Below are 21846 nucleotides of genomic sequence, written 5' to 3' on the forward strand. Positions count from 1 at the left end.
TTCATACTTGCTTCCTCTTGCAAAGGATTGTTCAACAGTCAATTGTTCTAAACTACTAAGTAGTCTTCTTCTTGGTCTGCTTCTGGGATGAAGATCCACCACCAGCAGCAGCATGACCAACGCTCAAGAATTCTTCTGAGCAATCCAGGACAATGGAGGAGTCATCTAGCCTTAGCAACTTGGATGTCAGACTAACTCAGATTGCTACGGAGGATATTGATGGGGACGGTGTTGTAGGTGTAGATTGCAGGCGTCGGGATGTAGGTGAGAGAAGGGTCCTAGCCGATGGACTGCTTGTTTTTTTGTTTAGCATAAAAGTTTCTGATTTTCCCCAACAGCTTGCCATGAACTCGCTTCAAATGGCATAACATGGATGAGGTTCCTAGATGGTTAAGGTCCCTACCTCAACTGACTGTGGCTTTACATATGCTACAAATGGCTAGACAACAGGATTTGGGTAAAAATAATCTCACACATAGGAAATTGATTTTTTGGTCTTATGTCCAGGCATGACCATGCCCTTCTTATCACGTGCCAGAACTGCTTCCACCGGAGCAGGACTTCCACAAACATCATCCTCATTAGCGCCCTCGTCGGCTGCACAAATATCCCCCTCATCCTGTTGCAATTCCAAAGTGGCATCCTAAATTGGTGTATCACCAGCTACACTTGGGCTGTTCAGGCACACATCTGCAGAAATGCTGAAAGGGGCCTTCTTTATGGGAACACTATCAGAATGGTCAGGATTATACATAGCACTCATGGATGGACTCTCCTCAGGGATTTGTGTCATTTCTGAATCTGAACATACATTTTTCTCTAATGCCTTTCTGTTTTCTTCCAGTTCGGCTTTTACACATAAAAGTATTTGGACACCACTTTTGGAGTCCGAATGGCAAGGTCTTGCTTGGTCACGACTGAACTTACAAGAAGATGCCTCAGTGACAGTTGTAGAACTCACACTCAGAGAAAGGCGAAGGCCTCATTCTTTCTTTGCCACTGCGTGTGTAGAATTGCATGTTGGCAATTTTTTTTTTTTCTGCAGATAACTGCCTGGATTACAGGTTTTTTTTTCTTGACCAAGGTAAAAAGGTGTTTATTTACATTTTTGTTTCCCTGACTGAAAAACACTATGTACTTTTACATAGGCTTTACCAGATGACAGAGGGATTACCATCATCATGACTGGTGGCAGCAGCTGCTTGGTGCTCCTGCTCTTCTGTGTACTGTTGTGAATCCATTTTGATAACACCGTAAAATCGACTGCAAAGTCAGAAGAAAAGCCTGCCAGCCCTAGTATTTGTATTTCAGCAATGACAATTAGCAATGGAGCTCTCCTCTTTGTGTGTAACCTATATAACGCCGTACATTAAGGGAGTGCAGATTTAGAAGACCAAGCCTGCCCTATTAATTCTATTTCAGCGATGACAATTAGCAATCGAGCTCTCCTGAATGTCACTGTAGACTTTGAACACTGCTACCCCCTCCTCTTTCTATTCTACCTATGTTGCTGCCCAACTGTTCTACAGACTGTCCTACCCCTTCTGTGAAATGGCGCTAATCGCCGTGGAGTGCGGTACTTCTAGAATCCAAAACACGCAAGGTCCGAGATCCGACGACCTAACAATAACGTTTTGCCTCGTTTCCAATTCCGAAAAAAAGCAAAAGTACTGAGCCGGCTCATCTCGATACTCAGATCTGCCAAGTTCGGGTATGTTCGGTTCTTGGGGAACCGAGCCTGAGCATCTCTAATTAAAACTGGCAATTGTTCAACTTCGTCTTCATGTTCCTCAAACCACACATCAGGCTGTGTGTATAGTAGCGTATACTTGAAAAATTACATTTCTTGCTGTGTTTGTGCTGTTGGATGTGCTTTGTCACCCAAAATATTTACATTGCCTTTCCTGTCCAGAATATTCTAGATACTCCTGCAAACTTAACTTTTGGTACCAAGCACGCAAGATTGTAGGAGTCTTCAAGCATCCCTCAAACTCCATACATCCGTTTGTTTTAAAAATAAATAAATAAAAAAAAAAAAAGACACTTTAAAGGGGGGCGTGGCCAGGACGCCATTGTGAGAAGAAGTGATTTCCTGCAGTTCTCCTCCTGGGTGCTTTGGTATACACAAAAATCGGGGACAATGAACATTACAAACTGACCCACCATTGCTGGACTGGCACCCTCCCACTACAGGAGGACCGGCCCGAGTTGTCCGAGAGCTCTGGACACCTGGTACTGGCCACTGGGCTGACGCAGGCCTGCTGTGAGTGTGTCTGGAATCACTGCAGCATCATCTGACAGGCTCACAGAGCCTCTCCCAGCCGGCTCCTGAAGATCTTCATCGCAGAGTGACAGCTGCGGGCACACGGCATACACCCTCCTCGGTGCGTAGGTCCCCCTTCACTGCTTGGCAATGGAGTCAGGTGATCTTTCTATACAGGGGCCGCTCGTCCTTCTCTCCCACCCTCAATATAGCTGGCTTCCATACAATGAGCTACCCTACCAGCTAGGGACAGGGTGCATTACAGCATCTGTCTGTCCTGGAGCCTGGCGAGTGCAAATCCTGCCTCTTATACACTATAATAAACTGTATACTTTTACACAGTCCCTCATTAATCAGGGCTCCCTGTGACTTCCCCTCCCACTCGAGACCCCTCAAGAAACACCACCTGGTGAACATGGACAGCTTCAATCCTGTACTTTCCACAGTTTTACTCAGGTGCTACACATTGCTGGGTTGCATGGTTCTATTCTATGCAGGGACTGTTTTCTTGACCCAGATGTCCACCCACCAGCGTTTTGACATTCTGTTGCCACCAAGCTCGCTGCCTAGGTGTAATCCTTGACTCACAGCTATCATTTATTCCCCACATCAACTCCATATCTAAATCATGTTACATACATCTAAAGACCATTTCCAGATTACTCACATCTCACACAAGACACTGCTAAAACCTTAATTCATGCACTGATCATCTCCCGCATCGACTATTGCAATTCCCTCCTTACTGGTCTTCCCAAAGTCAGACTTGAACCCCTACAATCTATTTTGCACGCAGCGGCTAGATTGATTTTCCTTGCAAACCGTTCTTCCTCTGCTGAGCCACTCTGTCAGTTTCTACATTGGTTGCCTGTATTTCAATGAATCAAATATAAAATTCTTCTACTAACATACAAGGCAGTCAACAAAATTGCACCAACATACATTTCCTCACTTGTCTCAAAATATCTTTCTACTCGACACCTCCGTTCTGCACAAGATCTGCATCTCTCTTCCACTCACATTCACATCCTCGGTTACAGGACTTTTTTCGGGCTGCACCCACTTTGTGGAATTCCCTCCCTCGCATAGTAAGACTTTCCTCTAGTCTTCAAACCTTCAAGCGTTCTCTGAAAACCCACCACTTTAGACAAGCTTATGATATTCCTCAACCACCATCTTAATCTCCCTAGGTTACCCTATTACCACCCTCTACACAGCTAACAAGACAACAACCCTCTGACCAACATTGCTACACACAGCCCACTCAATACTTTTACCTTTGCGTTCTAGCTGGTCCAGTGTGCAATATGAAGTAGCACATGCCCTTGTGTTTCTAACTCCCATTGTCCCATAGATTGTAAGCTTGCGAGCAGGGTTCTCTTACCTCTCAGTCTGTATGTATTACCCAGTATTGTTTTATTAATGTTTGTTGCCAATTGTAAAGCACTACGGAATTTGATGGCGCTATATAAATGTTGATGATGATGAACTCCTGCCATGCACTGAACCACTGTGGGCAGGGATACTTCTCCCCATCCAGACATGTGACAATACCTTCAGGTATCCACAACCATTGCCACCTCAGAACCACCTCCTGGTGCCATCTTGCTGAAGTGCACAATTGGTGCCGATATCATCCCTACCCCTCCCCTGGGATACTACAGATTTGCATGAGATTCTTCAACATATATATATATATATATATATATATATCGAGTCCTTGTCAAACAAGCAGGACATTCTAGACTTGGTACATAAAATGCAAGAAAGTCTCCACTGCAGTCTCTAGAATTCATGCTGACATCTTCCACCTGGCAGATAGGCTGACCTCCATGGATGAGGACATGGAATCGTCCATTGACTAGGTTGCTAAATTGCAGGAGGCAATGTCCTGCCAGGTTTCCGAACTTAGAGACCTTCAGGCGAGTCTTGTTGACTTAGACAACCGAGGCCGTTGCAACAACCCTCAGGTATGAGAAGATATCTTTAACGAGGTTCTGGGGCATAACCAGTCTACTCAAATCATCTTTGATAGGGCCCACAGAGCACTGCACCCCAAAGCTCTCAACACGGAAAAACACTGACATATGTAGATTACAGTACCACTCCAAAACGGAAAGAGATCCTGAAGAAAATGAGCTACTTGTAAACGAATGGTATTGACTTTAATGGTCATAAGATCTAAGTGTTTCAAGATCTTTCCTGGCATAATCCACAACAGAGACGTTCTGAGACCTTTGACGGAAGAGCTCTATAAACATAATGTTAGGTATTGCTCTGGATTACCTTTCAGCCTGCATGCCACACATAATGGGAAGTAGATACTGTAGAAAGACCCTTCAATCGCGCTACCTTCTGCTCGATTCTGGACTTGCCTTAAATTCCTTCACAAGAATGGCAGGAGGGCTCTACTAGGCTGCTGCCACAACCCTTTCCTCAGCAGGAACCCTGTCAACAAGTTTGTCGGAATACGCACATGTCTGACACAAGACACCGCAAAACATTAATTCATGCACTGATCATCTCCCGCATCGACTATTGCATTTCCCTCCTTACTAATCTTCCCAAAGTCAGACTTGAACCCCTACAATCTATTTTGCATGCAGCGGCTAGATTGATTTTCCTTACCAACCGTTTTTTCTCTGCTGAGCCACTCTGTCAGTCTCTACATTGGCTGCCTGTATTTCAACGAATCCAATATAAAATTCTTCTACTAACATACAAGGCCATCAACAAAATTGCACCGACATACATCTCCTCACTTGTCTCGAAATATCTCCCCACTCGACACCTCCGTTTTGCACAAGATCTACGTCTCTCCTCCACTCTCATCACATCCTCCCATTCTCGGTTACAGGATTTTTTCCGGGCTGCACCCACTTTGTGGAATTCCCTCCCTCGCACATTAAGACTTTCCTCTAGTCTTCAAACCTTCAAGCGTTCACTGAAAACCCACCTGGATTTGTGAGGGATAGGTCATGTCAAACTAATCTAATTAGTTTCTACGAGGAAGTTAGTGGGAACTTAGACCAGGGCAGGACAGTAGATGTGGTCTACTTAGATTATGCAAAGGCCTTTGATACAGTGCCACACAAGAAGTTGGTTTACAAAATAAGGGAACTGGGTCTAGGAATCAAAATTTGTACTTGGATCGAAAACTGGTTAGAGAATAGGGAACAGAGAGTTGGATAAATGGAACATTTTCTAATTGGTCAAAAGTCTTAAGTGGAGTACCTCAAGGTTCCGTGCTGGGACCACTCCTTTTTAATATATTTATTAATGACCTTGGTGATGGTTTAGAGAGTAAAGTTTCTATTTTTGCAGATGACAATAAACTCTGTAAGGTAATAAAATCAGAGCAAGATGTAGCTTCTCTACAGAGGGACTTAAATAAACTGGAGGATTGGGCGGCCAAATGGAATATGAGGTTTAACACAGATAAATGTAAGGTTATGCATTCAGGGATCAAAAACAAGAACGCAATCTATAAATTAAATGGAATTAATTTAGGAGAATCTATAATGGAAAAGGATTTGGGAGTGCTCGTAGACAGTAGACTTAGCAATAGTGCTCAATGTCAAGCAGCAACTGCAAGGGCAAACAAAGTATTGGCATGCATAAAAAGGGGCATAGATGCAAGGGAAGAAAGTGTAATTTTGCCACTGTATAAATCGTTGGTAAGACCTCATCTTGAATATGCAGTACAGTTCTGGGCACCACTCTATAAAAAAGATAATTTGGAACTAGAACAGGTTCAGAGAAGGGCGACAAAATTGATAAAGGGTATGGAGTCATTAAGTTATGAGGAAAGGTTAGCCAGTTTAGGCATGTTTACTTTAGAAAAGAGGCGTCTAAGGGGAGATATGATTACTATGTACAAATACATTAGGGGTCAATACAGAGAGCTTTCATGTGAACTTTTTACCCCAAGGACCATACACAGGACAGGTGGTCATCCCCTAAGGTTAGAGGAGAGGAAATTTCACAACCAGCAAAGGAAGGGGTTCTTTACAGTAAGGGCAGTCAAGATATGGAATTCATTGCCAGGGAAGGTTGTGATGGCAGATTCAATAGATATGTTTAAGAAAGGGTTAGACAAATTTTTAGCGGAAAGGTGTATCCAGGGATACGACCGTTAATTTAAAATGAAGGATAGTAGTGGATATAGGGTAAAAATAGGACTGCAATATTGAGTCTGGGGGGAATTTCACAATTGAAACAGATTGGCGGTTGCTTACTCTGGATTAATTTCAAATATAAGTGCAGGATCGCAGGAGATCCAAAATAGGTTGAACTTGATGGACTGGTGTCTTTTTTCAACCTCATCAACTATGTTACTATGTTAGGTTACCTCTTCAGACAAGGTTATGATATTCCTCAACCACCATCTTAATTTCCCTAGATTACCATATTACCATCCTCTACACAGCTTACGCAAGACAACAACCCTCTGACCAACATAGCAACACACACAGCCCACTCAATACTTTTACCTTTGCGTTCTAGCTGGTCCATTGTGCAAGATGATGTAGCACATGCCCTTGTGTTTCTAACTCCCATTGTCCTATAGATTGTAAGCTTGCGAGCAGGGTTCTCTTATCTCTCTCTCTGTGTATGTATTACCCAGTATTGTTTTATCAATGTTTGTTCTCAATTGTAAAGCACTACGGAATTTGCTGGCGCTATATAAATAAATGTTGATGATGATGATGATTAGAAGCCCCAGGGACACTCCTGCTTGCAAACCTAAAGAGGCCCCTTGAGTCACGGGGCTGGACTTGCTGTATTTCCAACACAAACCTACCATGTGTGGGCAACAAGTCCCCGCACTGTGTGAGGGGACCTGTGCAGCTTAAGCATGGTAAACACTCATATTCGCACTGTTCATAAGGAGGATTCATTTCAGCCCTGCTGCTGTTAATCTGTTTGTCCCAATTTTTCTTGAGTAGTTACTCCACGGATGTGGTTTTACCTGTTTTTACGCACTTTATCTTTTTGCTTCATGCTCCATATTTAGGTTACTTTATGACAATTGTTTTTATCTTGACCGTAGATTGCTTAGTTCCAGTATACATACTATGTTCATTATATTTGCATCTGAGAGGAGGTGGCCATCACTTCACCCTCATTCTTAAAACCGCTTGATTTTTTTATACCTGCCACCATGTACTCAGTTGATCCCTACATGGTTCCCACCATATACCAATTGCTCATTATTAACCTCTACCCCACCTTACCTGGCAATGCCAGTGCATGAGATAGAGAACATGGGAGGCCTACCTCCGATCAGTATTGGGTTCGAGCATTCCAGTACATCCTGGTGAGCTCCACTTACCTTTCTGGGGTGAGATGTGGTACAAGGTTCTATAATGCTGATACAGGTGTCCTTCCCAATTAAGTAAGATGCACCTGGGTTTCTTGAGGTCGTGCTGGAGATGTGGCTCAGGGACGGTTCCCACTCCACATTTGGTGGTCGTGCTCTGTAATAACGCGATATTGGCGCCAGGCGGGAACAGCTGCAAAGGAGATCCTGGGATGCCCAGTCCCTTACTGCCACAATTCTAGGCTGTTCAGCCACTCAGATGTCTCCCTTCCACAATGTAAGAAATCTTTAGTCCGCCATTTGAGCAACGATGCCATAGCAGTTATACCAGTCCATTGGCAATCTCCTTCCTCTCCTGGCATGCGGGAATGGTTCAGATGGATAGATCTTTATAGGCTCATGGTCAACATCGCCCTAACCAGGCAATAGAAAGTCACTGAATACATGGCAATGTGGCTCCACTGGCTTGAATTTAAAAAATCTCCTTCTTACCGCTCCCTCAAGGACTGTGGATAGACTCCTGCTGCGGAGGTCCAGCTGAGTGGGCACGCTGGAGGATAGGTCTACTGCATACACTCCCATAGGGCGTTTAATCCCTCACAAAGCAGCTACAACATCAAAAGGAGTCCCCCTTTGCCCCCCTCCCCCATTCTTCTCATTTCTTCCACTCACCCCCTGTACTCTTCATTCTCTCTCTCTATTGTATGTCTTGTTTGTCTTTACTATATGCATCGCTTAATAATGGTTAATTGACTCCAATGTTCTCAATTGCCTTCACGTTTATATTATGTTATCTCCTGCATATGTCTACATAGCTTCCATAAAAACAAATTACATAAAGAAAAAACAAAAAACTGTAAAGGATGATTCACCAGAGACAGGAAAAATAAATTATAATATAATATATATATTCACCTGACCTGAGTCAGGGGATAAGTAGAGGATAAGAGGTGAACTCTCAAACAATTTATATGCATCTTGAAGCCTTTTACAGTGTGAGGAGCTTGGAGGATTGATGGCCTTTCTACAGGTCTTAACTTTATCTGGATAAAATGGCAACTTATCACACGTTGATGTTGAGCACTGTTTGGAATGTGAATCTTAGCAATGGTAACCATAGCTTGGTCCTGGTTACACTTGGTCATTCAGGCTGGAAACAGAGAACTAATTTTGGACTTTTCAAGTTCCCAAGACAGGCTACTTTTTACCTGTGGTGATATAAAGTGTGTTATACTTTTTAACAGCTGTCTTCGACATATTGGACTGCATCCTCAGAATTCTTTAGAAATAGATATGTGTATAATATTATATATTTTTAATGTGGTGTGTTATTTCATTACAGCAGTAACTATTTTAACATCAGCTAATTATTTGTACAGATTATACATTTTTCAAGATTATAGATTGAAGAGATGATAATAGATGAAGTAGCTCTGATTTTTTTATTCATTTGCAATCAGAGGTCCAGTTCATGAAACCAAATTTTTTTGTTTTCTAGCATTATGGTCTGTAATGAGTGGTTTGTGAAACGTGCATTGAGTTTTGTTGGACACCATATCAGTAGAAGAGTATGGAGCTCTGCAGTTACTAGAGATTAAATAGATTTAGGAGTTTTGGTTTTTGACACCATCCTTTCCAGTGTCCACCAGTCTCAATTTTCCAACCATAATTCATCCAGTAAACAGTAATACATACAACAGTTTCAGTGTTTCTATAATGAACTGCATCAGATTTTAGATACATTGTAAATGGTTTGTGTATTGTAGGATTTATAATAATTTGTATAGTACAACCACCAACAGTATTTTCCAGAGATTATAGAATTCAGTTTCCATTGGATCTTTACAGTTAATACAGTAAATTAAATACCACACACTAGGGTCAGTTTCGAAGTCAATTAACCTGCTAGCATATATTTGGACTGGTAGGTATATTATACAACTGTATTAAGCAAGCTATGAAGATACATATTCCACATGCAAGTCATGTACAAGATAAAAACTAACCCTCTTTCTCTCCAGTTGTTTGATTTGATCCTCATACAGTTTCTTCTGTTCAATGAGCTCCATTTGAGCCAATGCCTTTGCTGCCTGAAGTTCCTGCATCATTTCAGTCTGTGCCTGAATTCTTGCACCTTCAATTTCATTTTCAATCCTGGAAAAGTAATGAAGTTGTAACTAAGAGGTGCAAAAACATTGCTCCGACTATGGACCTGTGACCCAGGCTGTTAAACTGTCAGGGGCAGAAATGAGTGTTATTTTACAGCCTTAACTTTCCATAATAGTGTGAAATCTTTCTTATTTGGCACTTACTCGTCTAACATCATCATCATAATCACCATTTATTTATATAGCGCCACTAATTTCGCAGTGCTGTACAGAGAACTCATTCACATCAGTCCCTGCCCCATTGGAGCTTACAGTCTGAAATCCCTAACATACACACACACACAGATAGACAGAGACAGAGACGCACACACAGACAGACACAGACTAGGGTCAATTTGTTAGCAGCCAATTAACCTACCAGTATGTTTTTTGGAGTGTGGGAGGAAACCGGAGCACCCGGAGGAAACCCACGCAAACACGGGGAGAACATACAAACTCCTCACAGATAAGGCCATGGTCGGGAATTGAACTCATGACCCCAGTGCTGCAAGGCAGATGTGCTAACCACTTAGCCACCGTGCTGCCCAAAGTGTGTGTAACCATAGAAACCTGAAAGACGACAGACAGAGCCAGATTTAGACCTCATGGGGCCCTAGGCAAGATACTGGTTTGGGGCCCCCTCCCTGAAAAAATCCATAGCACTATAGTTTTTAGCATAACATATACCCTGGCTGGCAGACTTTAGCCCAGGGGGGCAAGCACATAACACTGGCCCATAAGTAGCGGCCCATTTTTAAAGGTTGGTCTCACCGCCGGCCCTGGGAGGGCCCTCTGGGGACCACTGGGCCCTAGGCAATTGCCTAGGTTGCCTAGTGGAAAATCCGGCCCTGACGACAGATATTTGGAAAATTAAAGGTCACTGTTTGTTTACTTAAATATTGAACCTTCATGGTGGCGGTGAGAGCATAGCAGTCAGCCAACAACTTATCTTCAACCAATAAACCATGGGGAACAAACGCTCAACCACTAACCTAGAATCTCATCTTTACCAATTGGCTGGAGCTAATCTGGCGTCAGCATAACTGCTCCCCTCTAGACTCGACACCGCCGTGCCACGTAGAGCGCGTCAAGGGACCCTCCGTGCAGAAAGGGTCAAGAGTCATGTTCTTCGAAAGGGGCAGTGATCAGCGGCCAATAGGGATAGCACCTTCGACTAGTCACTGACTGCTCAGCTCTCCTACCCACTGCGCCTCTTCTGTATAAATGAATGTTAAACAACTTACTAAACCTAAGTAGGGTGGGTGGCCAGTATCAGCGATGATCAGTAACAGAAAGATCCAGCATTCCTTGCCCACTGAATTTATACAGAATAAACAAAACCTCCCAGGGACATCTTATTGGCTGGCTCAATGTAAACACAAGAAAACTTAACCCCTAGTGGTAAGTGCCTATTCAGAGACCCAACACAATTTTAAAAGCCCTCAGCTTACTGCTTCACTTATTGTATTGGTCCTCATTGTCTTTCATCACCAACACTACAAGCATTTGGCACTGCTCTATCACGTCAAACAGAAACTAGTAGAATAGAAATCCCTATGCCAGTGTTTGAAGGAATGATTTTACCAGTATATAATATACAGGTGTGTGTTTATAAGTTAGGATCAGGGTGGAGTATGTCAGAGTAGACTCCTGGAAAATTTTGAATTTCAACACTAGGACACATGGTGTCAAAAACTCTGATTGGATGTGTCCTGTAGCCAGTGTCAGCCTGGGGCATGAAGGGCCCACCGGGGAAACCAATGACTGGGGCCCACCTAATTCCATGTAGCGCTGAAAAGGGGGTGTTGGGGAGCCTGGTGCACTTAAGACATCATTTTAGACAAATTTTAGACTAATACACAAGCAAAACTGTGTGCACTACTGTTAGATACTCGAAGCACTGCCTTTACAAGCAGTACGGTGTGAAGCAGGACATACCTCCCAACTGTCCTTGTAGTCAGACACCCAAATTCGGGACTGCCCCACCAAATTCAGGAAAGTTGGCAGACTGTCCTGCTCTCTCCTACCTGTTCTGGTCACTTTCACCATCTGTGGCTGCTGGTTTCTTTAGATCAGGTGCCATTAAATCAACAGCACCCACATTTAATAATTAGGCCTTTCTCCAGCCACAACATTAAAGTAATAGTACTCACATTTGATAAATAGATCTAATTCCCTCCAACTGACCCCAACATTAAATAGTATTCCCATTTAATAAATAAACCTATTACCCTCCCTCCAAACAGCCCCAGGAATAAATAGCATTTACATTTAATACAACCATTTCCGATGACCATTCCCGGCATTAAGTAATTAATATTCACACTTAATAGATAGCCCTCCTCCCCCCACATTCAAATTATAGACCCAAACCAAACCAGCATTAAATTAAAGGTTCATCATCCCATCTTAATTTAATAGGCCCCATCAATAAAATTGCCCCACTATCACCCCACAAATAAGATAGCATCCATTAAATAATTAGCCCCCAACTAAACTCCACCATTAAATTAATAACCTACCTTCCATCCATGTACTATTAAGACAGCCCCCCTCCCTATAGTGTTCTCTGTGCAGCCCCCCTATAGTTTAGCATAGATAGGCAGCCCCCCTATGCCACACAGTAGTCCCCCAGTTCAATTTATTGTCCTCCCCTCATCCCTCTCTCCTTACTGTTACAATGACAGGCTGCGGCTGAGCTCACCTGTACTAATCTTTTTCCACAAAGAACAATGGCTGGCTCCTTTCGTCCTGCTCCTCTGAGCGGCAGCTCCTCTTCCTCCGTGGGCGGGTCTTTTACAGGATTCATGTCATTGCTGGCAACACGGCTCTCTAAGTGAAATCGCTTGGTATGAGCAGTCATCTACTGCTCCGCCCCACCAACGAAGGGGGCGGGGCTATCAGGTGTCAGGCCTACCAGGGATTACTCCGGCACCCCAGTCCGATGCTGCCTGTGGCATCAACTCTGCTCTCAAAATGTGCAATGGGAGGACAAAATTTATCCTCCCTTTGAAAGGAGAATGGATTATTAAATGTTTGACAAAGGCGCCATTGATGAACAGCTGGATTCCCAAATACAGGGCCACTACCATTCTTCTATCTTGGGAGAAGAGGGATTAACTATGATTTAGAGTAGAGGTAGACCTGTAACTTCAGGTATTGCATATTATAGAAGAGCCAAACATTGCTCATACATTCCAAACCCATTCAGAGGAAGAAGAGGAAGAACAGGTTAATTATAGAATTCATAAATGAATTGGGCATGAAAACTGGTATAACTTTGCACTTAACTCTTATACAAGTTCATTCTAAAAGCATTCAAAAATGAGAAATGCCTCCAGCATTAGTTCAATTTAAAACAAAAAATGAAGGCATTATAATATTGATACAATACTAATTGGATAATTATCCCTACAACAGATCTTAAGTTAGAGAATTTCAGAATGGGTCTCAAACCAATTTTAAGGTTAGAAAATTCACATTAAATTCTTGAACTTTAGATCACACTAGTATAAAACATAACATTTATATGTATTTTATTATTATTAATATTTATTTATAAGGCGCCACAAGGCATCCGCAGCGCCGTACAGAGACAAACAAAATCACAATACAATGGGAGACAGCACAGTACAGTAAACACAGCAACTCAGTACGCTCAATGCACAGCTAGAGAGGGCGGGGTAGGGGGAGTGAGGATCCGCAAATGACGGGGCCCAAGAAGGAGGGCGCGGAAGACAGGGAGACCCCCAGGGGGGAGGAGGGAGCGAGAGTGGACGTGGGGTGGAGGACCCTCGAGGAGGAGGGCTAAGTAGCTGGAGAGCAGAGTTAGAAGTGGTGGAAACAGGAGGAGAGATGGCCCTGCTCAGAGGAGCGTACAATCTAAGGGGAGGGGTGGACAGACAGAGAGACGCAGGGGAGAGAGGGAGAGTAGGGGGACAGAGGCAGAAGATAAGGTAGGAAGTTAAGTGGGAGACAGAAAGGCTTTAAGAAAAAGGTGGGTTTTTAGGGCCCGTTTGAAGCTGGACAGATTAGGGGAAGTTCTGATGGAGGGAGGGAGCTTGTTCCAGTGGAGGGGGGCAGCGCGGGCGAAGTCTTGGATACGCGCGTGGGAGGAGGTTATAAGGGGGGAAGAGAGGCGACGGTCAGAGGCAGAACGGAGAGGGCGGGATGGAGCATGAATAGAGAGGAGGGTGGAGATGTAGGGCGCAGTGGAGTTGGCAAGGGCCTTGTAGGTGAGTGTGAGGAGCTTAAAGAGGATTCTGAAGGGGAATGGGAGCCAGTGAAGGGCTAGGTAGAGGGGGGAGACAAAAGAGGAGCGGCGAGAGAGGAAAATATGTAACATTGTATATAACAGTTTCATGCGCATGAAAAATTATGCAATATGGAAATCAATGTATTCTTAAATTATTTTGCATCCTTCTAGTATATTGGCCAAAAAAAAAAAAAAGGGGACATTCATAAGCCCACAAACCACCCTAGTCTTTTCTGTGGCGGGCAGGGGGGTTAGGGGGGGGATTGGGATTATCCAATCTTGCAAAAGTAAAATCTTGTTGCAATTGGCATAATAGAAGGCACACAAATGCCCATATTTAGCCAAGAAAGCCCCTACAATCAAAAGATTGAATCATTTACACACCTGAGTTGCTGCTAGGTTAACAGGCAAATCCATGTACTCGCCATGCATATGGACTCCTTTATGAAAAATGGGTGCGCATTTTTACTCTATATATGGAACATTACCTTTGCCTCTGGGCATCGATGAGCTCGTTTTTTGCAAACTCAAAGTCTTTAAGCTTTTCTTGGCCTGCACCAGCTAAAGGCAAAGTCCGACGGTTGCTCTGAACCTCTTTAGGATTGTTGAATCGAAAGTAATGATTTCCACCAAAAATTACAGAGTCACCCTGAAAAAGAAAATAAAGCTTAAGTCCACTACCAAAGTACTGAAATACAAAACGGTCGCTGAAAAACAATCCAAAAGGATATGAAGGATCTCTCGCTTTTGGATAAAGGACAGCAAAAGTTTCAAGACCTTTAAACCAAAATTATTGGTATTCTTCTCCTCTATGTGTCAGGACACCATACCAAACCCACAGGAAGTGAACATAAAACTTACACAATCTTTTCAAAGCAACTCACAACTGTGCAGTATGTTGCCAATAGCCTGAACTCACTATAGCTCCCCAAGGCCACAGCATATTGGGGATCATTTAGCCCCTACTGTAAAACATAAGGTTATTAGAAGTCAAAGTTCAGAATCTATATAAAAGTCCAGGGCTGCAAGACAAGATTTTATACAGGTGAAATTCAGGTGTATTCTACCTTCACCGACAGTATAATGAGTTATGAGACACTGCTACTCTCCAAGTAAAAAAGGTATTTTACAAGAATTACATAATTTCTCTACAAACATAAGCAATAAGGTACTCCCTATGCAGGCTGGGGATTTGCTGGCCTTTAATCAGCTTTCCATAGTTGTCGGATTTGTTACAATGTATTGCTATTTTTTGCACTTTCAGTAGCTCCACCCACATATGTGCATAATTTCATAAACTAATCTGAGAGACATGGTACTTTTGGGCTTTTTGATCTCATTCTATTAATCAAGTTACGAGACATCAAGATTAATTATTTTGAGGATTCTACATGAAGACAAGATCTCATTGATATTTGTTGAGAATTACCATAACATCACACATATCTGGAAACATACCTGCTGTGCTTCTAACTGGAATGTAAGGTTTGCTTTATCCCCCCTAAATATCGGTTAGAATATAATGGTTTTTGTATACTATCTAAAATTAATAAAACAGTGCACTGGTGGTGTGCCTGTAATACATTTTGTTCTGCTGAGCTAAGGTCATCATTATAATCATCATTTATTTATAAAGCGCCACTAATTCCACAGCACTCTACAGAGAACTCATTCACATCAGTCCCTGCCCCATTGGAGCTTACAGTCTAAATTCCCTAATATAGACACACACAGGCACAGACAGACAGGGAGACATACAGAGATGGAGAGACTAGGGTCAATTTTGATAGCAGCCAATTAACCTACCAGTATGTTTTTGGAGTGTGGGAGGAAACCGGAGCACCCGGAGGAAACCCACGCAAACACAGGGAGAACATAAAAACTCCACACAGATAAGGCCATGGTCGGGATTTGAACTCATGACCCCAGTGCTGTGAGGCAGAAGTGATAACCACTTAGCCACCTTTGATATTAAAAAGACTCACATTTGCCAGCATTGTACCCATCCTAAATGTTTCAAATACAGAAACTGGTCACAGCAGAACTGTCAACTCAGAGTTGCACAATGTGACAGTTTAGGACATTGTCACAGACTTCCAGTGAGCAGAGGTAAATACAATGCTAGCTCCTCTCACTAGGATCTGGATAACGCAAGTCATCTTTCAAATGATAGTGCCAAGGTTGCACTTCTATAGAAAATAACCTTAGCTCAAACTATATCTCCAGTAAATTTGGGTTCAATAAGGGCAACTTTAGAGCAACAATCTAGAACAATGGGATAGATGGTCTCTGCAAAAGAGTGAACGCCACCCATGAGAGTCTTCATTGTTTGCAGTAGTTTTGTGGAATCTGCCCAAAGACAAGTACTATCAGGCAGTTTAAGATAGCATAACCACATTAAAATAGAATTTGGGCAGCTTGTGGTGGACAAGGTGGATGTAAGTTGTGCTGGACATTGCACTAAATAATTTGCAGAATGGGCTATGTTTTAGACGGACATTCACAATATTTTTTATTTACTGCTCAGAAACCAGGTATTTACATATGCTATTGAGAAGTAATTTTTTTTTTGTAATAACCGTCAATTTAACCCTTTATTGCTGTTAATGTGACCAAGCCATCACAGACAAAACAAATATTACAGATGAGAGGTCTAATTTTACTAAAGTATTCAGGGTAATTTAGTGCTTACATGATGGAGAACCACCGATTCTTGAACTAGATTTCCTTTAACAAATGTCTTTGCTCCCGGCATTGAAGTCAGAGTCACTTTGCCACATTCATTAACGATGAAGCTGAAAAAAAAACAATTAGTGGCCGTATGTAAGATTTTATTGACATTTAGAATATAAAAGGAGGTATATGACATTTTCCACTCAGCAGAAGACGCATTTAATATTACAGCATAAATAGGCAGAGAGTACAACCTCATCATATTACAAGGTCATTAACATTAAATGTATTTTACACAAACTATTACAAAAATAAAGCTCTTTCTAAGCGAAAGAGGGGGTTCTTCCATCACTAAGTTTTGCTCAAAAGTTACAAACTTGTCCAATCAAAGGCTGTGCATGATATTACACTTTTACATTAGCAGAGGAAAAAGTTTGGCAACTCCTGTTCACAGCAAAAGTTTAAAAAAAAAAAAAACAATAACTGAGGTTACATGAATATGAGCAATTAAAGAAAAACAATAGTTTTAGCTTATTTTATATTTTTATTCTTTATTTTTTACAAAAACATATCCCACCAGAAAGAAAACACATGACGCCATGTAAAACCAGCAACCAATTCAAGTGTTCTTGCTGTACATACCAGTGGTCCACGGCTATGAGGGCTCCTGTTAGCTGGATCTCCTGGTCAGAACCTGGCTGCTGCTTACCCACTTTTGTCCTACCCTCCTTTATTAGGTAAAGCAGCACTTCCGACAGCTGGGGGTCCTCATTTAGATTGACTAGATTGGGAAATCTAGTGTCAACTTTTAAGCAGATACCAGCTCTCTGGGTTCAAGACAGGAGAGGAAAAAATGTTTTATTTTCGTTCAATGATTTTTTTTTTTTCTAAGTTTCCTCTAAAACCAGATTTATTTATTTAATTCAAATACCTGCAGCTCCTTTGATTCTTCTATTTTTTGTTGCTGGGCAAGATTAAGTTTCTCCTCCCAAGATCTGTAATCAGAAATGAAAATTAGAGCCAGACCGTGCCATAGGAAAGAGAATGTTCCTTGCATGATAACCAGTGTGTGTAACCCCTCAGCGCAAACACAACCATTCCAACCGAAACGTTAGGCAGTCAGGATGTAGAAGCTCACCACAGCGATTCATACTTAAGCACCTCTGGAATGTATCATGCTGGGCCTACTCTGGGAGCCCCGGCATAGGAACAACTCTTCTGCGAAGACTTTGTCCTGCGTATCGGCAGCCTAGTGCTACTGGTGAAAGGAGGAAGTGTACGCGCATAGCACTTCCACTGTAACTGAGACTGCGAAGTCGGAGAGGCTTCAGCAGGATACCATAGGAGAAGACAGGTAACACCATCCTGAGATGGCATTACCTGTCTTCTGCGCAATGCAAAGCTTTTCAAAGCTTCATGCATTGCACAACTTTGCATTCCCCATTTTAATCTACGGGGACTGCGAAGACAAACGTTAAGTGGGTCATGGCAGGAGAAATCTTAGATTAATCCTGCCAGAAGCCCTTCATGCATTCTGTGATGGCCATTTAACAGAGAAAACAGCAGTTTTCTCCATTGTAATTGCTCATTGCACTTTAATGCATAGATCCCTAAATGATAAGCCAAGACCACAGAAGTAGCAAGGACACTACTGCAGTAGGAGGCATGGTGGCAACGTTGTATGATCCATCATCATCATCATCATCATCATTATTTATTTATATAGCGCCACTGATTCCGCAGCGCTGTACAGAGAACTCATTCACATCAGTCCCTGCCCCATTGTAGCTTACAGTCTAAATTCCCTAACATACACACAGACACAGAGACTTGGGACAATTTGTTAGCAGCCAATTAACCTACTAGTATGTTTTTGGAGTGTGGGAGGAAACCGGAGCACCCGGAGGAAACCCACGCAAACATGGGGAGAACATACAAACTCCACACAGATAAGGCCATGGTTGGGAATTGAACTCATGACCCCAGCGTTGTGAGGCAGAAGTGCTAACCACTGAGCCACCATGCTGCCATGATCCTTCTTTATATATTTCTGGCCGATGGTTGAAGTGGAAATTTAGAAGTGGAAAATGTAATGGGAATGTAAGGGATTGGAATTTTATAGGTTTACAATGAAGGCAGAAGAAGAAGTATTGGTATGGCGTACCACCGTATACACCCCCACTTCGACCACTGTTTCTGGGTTAAACTACCTCAAGCTATAGTTCTTCTGAAACAAGCTCCTTATCACTGAAAGATAACTGAGGTCTGAATAAGTTGGTTCTCAGACACTTGGGTTGGGGGCAGGGGTAATTATATCTGTAGTAGATTTTCTTGCGCACCTTTAGGGGGTGCATGGATATTGGTGAAGATACAATTGCCATAGAGTGCCAGCATGGACCATTCTGGAGGCACTCTGCAGGGAATTTAATTTCCTTCTTAGAGACTAAATTCTCTGATCTTCCTCCACAAAAAAGAACACATTTATACATTTCTAGTAGTCCATGTAGAGCAAAAAATTTTTTAAAAAAAGTCATATATATGACGGGGGGCCTGGCATATTTTATAGTGGGAGGCAAGCAGGGGCGGATTGGGAACTCAAAGTAGCCCTGGAAAAAATTATTTAAGTGGCCTCATGTCGGCGGGACCAAAATAACTGTAGGTGGGGCCAACACAAAAGTAGGCGGGATTTAGAACTACAGGAATTTGGTTGTAGTAACATTTAGGAAAATCTAGATGTGATAACTTTACACACAGTGGGTCATCTCTAAAGCCATGCAGGGCAAATGTAGAGTATACTATAGGCAGCCCCCTCTTAGTATAGTATAGTATAGGTAGCCCCCCTTAGTATAGTATAGGTAACCCACCTTAGTATAGTATAGGTAGTCCTCTTAGTATAGTATAGGCAGCCACCCCTTAGTATAGTATAGGCAGCCCTCCTTAGTATAGCATAGTATACTAAGCCCTCCTCACTTACCTTCAGTTGCTCTGAGCAGCGTCTCTTCTCACATCAGGCAGACAGGAAGTGAAGTCAGACTTCCTGTCTGCTGAACAGCACCGTGAGAGCCTAGCAATTGGCTGCCTGTTGCTGCCCACTGAACACCAATATTTAAGATTGCTTTCCTGTACGTGCCTCCCCCCGCCGCATCCAAACGCGCCCCCCGGGAAAATCTGAGGTGGCCTCCAGGTGCCCTCGTTAGGCCATCGGCCTACCGGGAAACTTCCCTGTAAGGTCTATGGCCAATCCGCCCCCGGAGGCAAGTACATGGTAGATGATCGACAGCCCACCTTTAAAGGTGGATCTAGGCATAGAACACAGAGGTTTATTTAGCACAGAACAAAAAGACGGGTGTTTTCATTAACCAAAGGGCTTGTTTTCAATTCAACTTATTAATGGGGTTGTCACCAGCAATAACTCCCACCCAAATTGGCAAGCATGAAGGCAGTACACTGTTCTGGTAACACCATCTTCAGATGTAATTACAATAATATTTTTTAAAATGCTTTACAATTATTTTTATTCATAAGACAGACATTATATGGGTACGACTGTAGCTCACCAGCACCATGCCGCTTATAAAATCTTTCCATGTGTTTCATTGCAGAGATATATGCCAGAAACACATAGAAGGGTTTCAGTGGGAGGTGGGGTGGAATCAAAACAAAATAGCAAGAAGGAATCCATCAACCAATTACAGCACATACTACCCCTTGGTAGCTAGGACAAAACAGAATTCCAGGGGAGCAGGATGCATTTTTTGGAGCTGCTAGATCTCGATTGGTTGACATTTTATCTACCACTCAAGAAAACCATCATTTATATCTTGTGCAGACAGAGTAATGTAGGAAGTAAAACACTTGCTTACTGTTATCCAAAGGCCAAAGTGGCACAGAAAGGTTTAATTTGTAATAAATATTTGTATAACTTCCATCTCAAAATTAGATGTTAATGAATACCATGAGTTTGTTTTAAATTTTGCTATTTTCCTATATCTACCTTGCAAAAGGTCACTGTAGCTTTGAATTGCCCAAATAGCCCAATTATTGGTGCAAGAGTATTAATGCTTCTTACTTTTGGGTCTCCATCAGCTCCCGCTCCTGGGATAAAAGTCGTTCTCTCAAACAACAAATCTCCTGCAAACTGGACTCATACACAGCCTGGTCCACTCCTTGTACACACTGCTGAGCAGCCTTGAGCTTCGCAATCTCAGATTTCAGTTCTGAAAATAAAGAGAAAAAAAAAAGAAAAAAGTGGACCAGCAAACTTTATTCCTTTTGCAAAGGCAGAGTGACAAATGGCTAGTTTTGGTATCCATTATTTCAACACTGTATAAAAAGGAGTTAGAATTAAGATAATCAAGTACCTCTAATTAGAGCAGCATTTGAATCTTCATTTACTCTGGCCACATTAATTATGTTCCGGGCCTGACTGGCATAACGTAAAGTACTAAGACTCTCCTCCATGTTCACAGATGTGGGACTGATGGTGGCAATCATGGCAGTCTTGGAGTTGCCCCCTAAACTGTCCTTCAGGAGCCTTGAAAAATGTAAATACAAAAATTAAGTCCCAGCAAAAAATGCTAATGCAATAATTAAAGTGTACCTTTACTTTCCATTTCAAAATTACTGTGTGTCATTTGCTTACAGTTTGATCAACAATGTATAGCACTGCATAAAATATTGGAGTTTAAAAATCATAATTTATCTAGTATATTATTAAAATACAAGACGTTTAAGAAGAGTCAGTGCCCATATGTAAATAATTGGCATATTTACAGTGTTCCACAAACCCAGTGGTGGAACTACTGTGATTTCATGTAGTGCAGCCACTACAGGGGGCCCAGCAAGGATGGTTTGCTCTGCTGAGGGTAGCATTGTGCATGTGCCAGCCTATGTTCAGAAATGCAAAACTGGGGTCCCCTGAAAATTTGACAAGGATCTCCAGGCCCTCCTCTAAATCTTGCTCTGGGACCAGTCCATACACCAGTGGATTCCAAACTTTCTCAGTTCGAGCCACCCTTACCTTCTCCATAATTTTTTCAAGGCACCCCTAAGCCAAAATATTTACCAAGAAGTCCCCTAGCTTCCGTATAAACAGCCCTGGCCGAGGCACCCCTGTGAGATCGCCGCGGAACCCCAGGGAGCCACGGCACACAATTTGGGAACCACTGCCATACACTGTTCTGCC

At 42.5% G+C, this 21846-nt stretch overlaps 2 protein-coding genes across 2 annotated transcripts in view; one reads left to right on the forward strand and one right to left on the reverse strand.

The window, feature by feature from the left end:
* PSMB7 (proteasome 20S subunit beta 7) overlaps positions 1 to 21846 on the forward strand; it is a 979390-nt gene that overhangs the window by 826558 nt on the left and 130986 nt on the right. The window lies entirely within an intron of this gene.
* LOC142101665 (kinesin-like protein KIF14) overlaps positions 1 to 21846 on the reverse strand; it is a 92805-nt gene that overhangs the window by 27144 nt on the left and 43815 nt on the right. The window contains exons 11-17 of the mRNA XM_075186058.1: positions 21023 to 21195; positions 20731 to 20878; positions 17593 to 17656; positions 17304 to 17488; positions 16681 to 16783; positions 14477 to 14637; positions 9593 to 9740 (exon numbers count right to left, since the gene is read on the reverse strand). Coding sequence (XP_075042159.1) covers positions 9593 to 9740; positions 14477 to 14637; positions 16681 to 16783; positions 17304 to 17488; positions 17593 to 17656; positions 20731 to 20878; positions 21023 to 21195 — 982 coding nt within the window. The remainder of the gene's footprint in view (positions 1 to 9592; positions 9741 to 14476; positions 14638 to 16680; positions 16784 to 17303; positions 17489 to 17592; positions 17657 to 20730; positions 20879 to 21022; positions 21196 to 21846) is intronic.

This window comes from Mixophyes fleayi, chromosome 9 (genome assembly GCF_038048845.1).
Source record: "Mixophyes fleayi isolate aMixFle1 chromosome 9, aMixFle1.hap1, whole genome shotgun sequence".
NCBI classification, from domain to species: Eukaryota; Metazoa; Chordata; class Amphibia; order Anura; family Limnodynastidae; genus Mixophyes; species Mixophyes fleayi.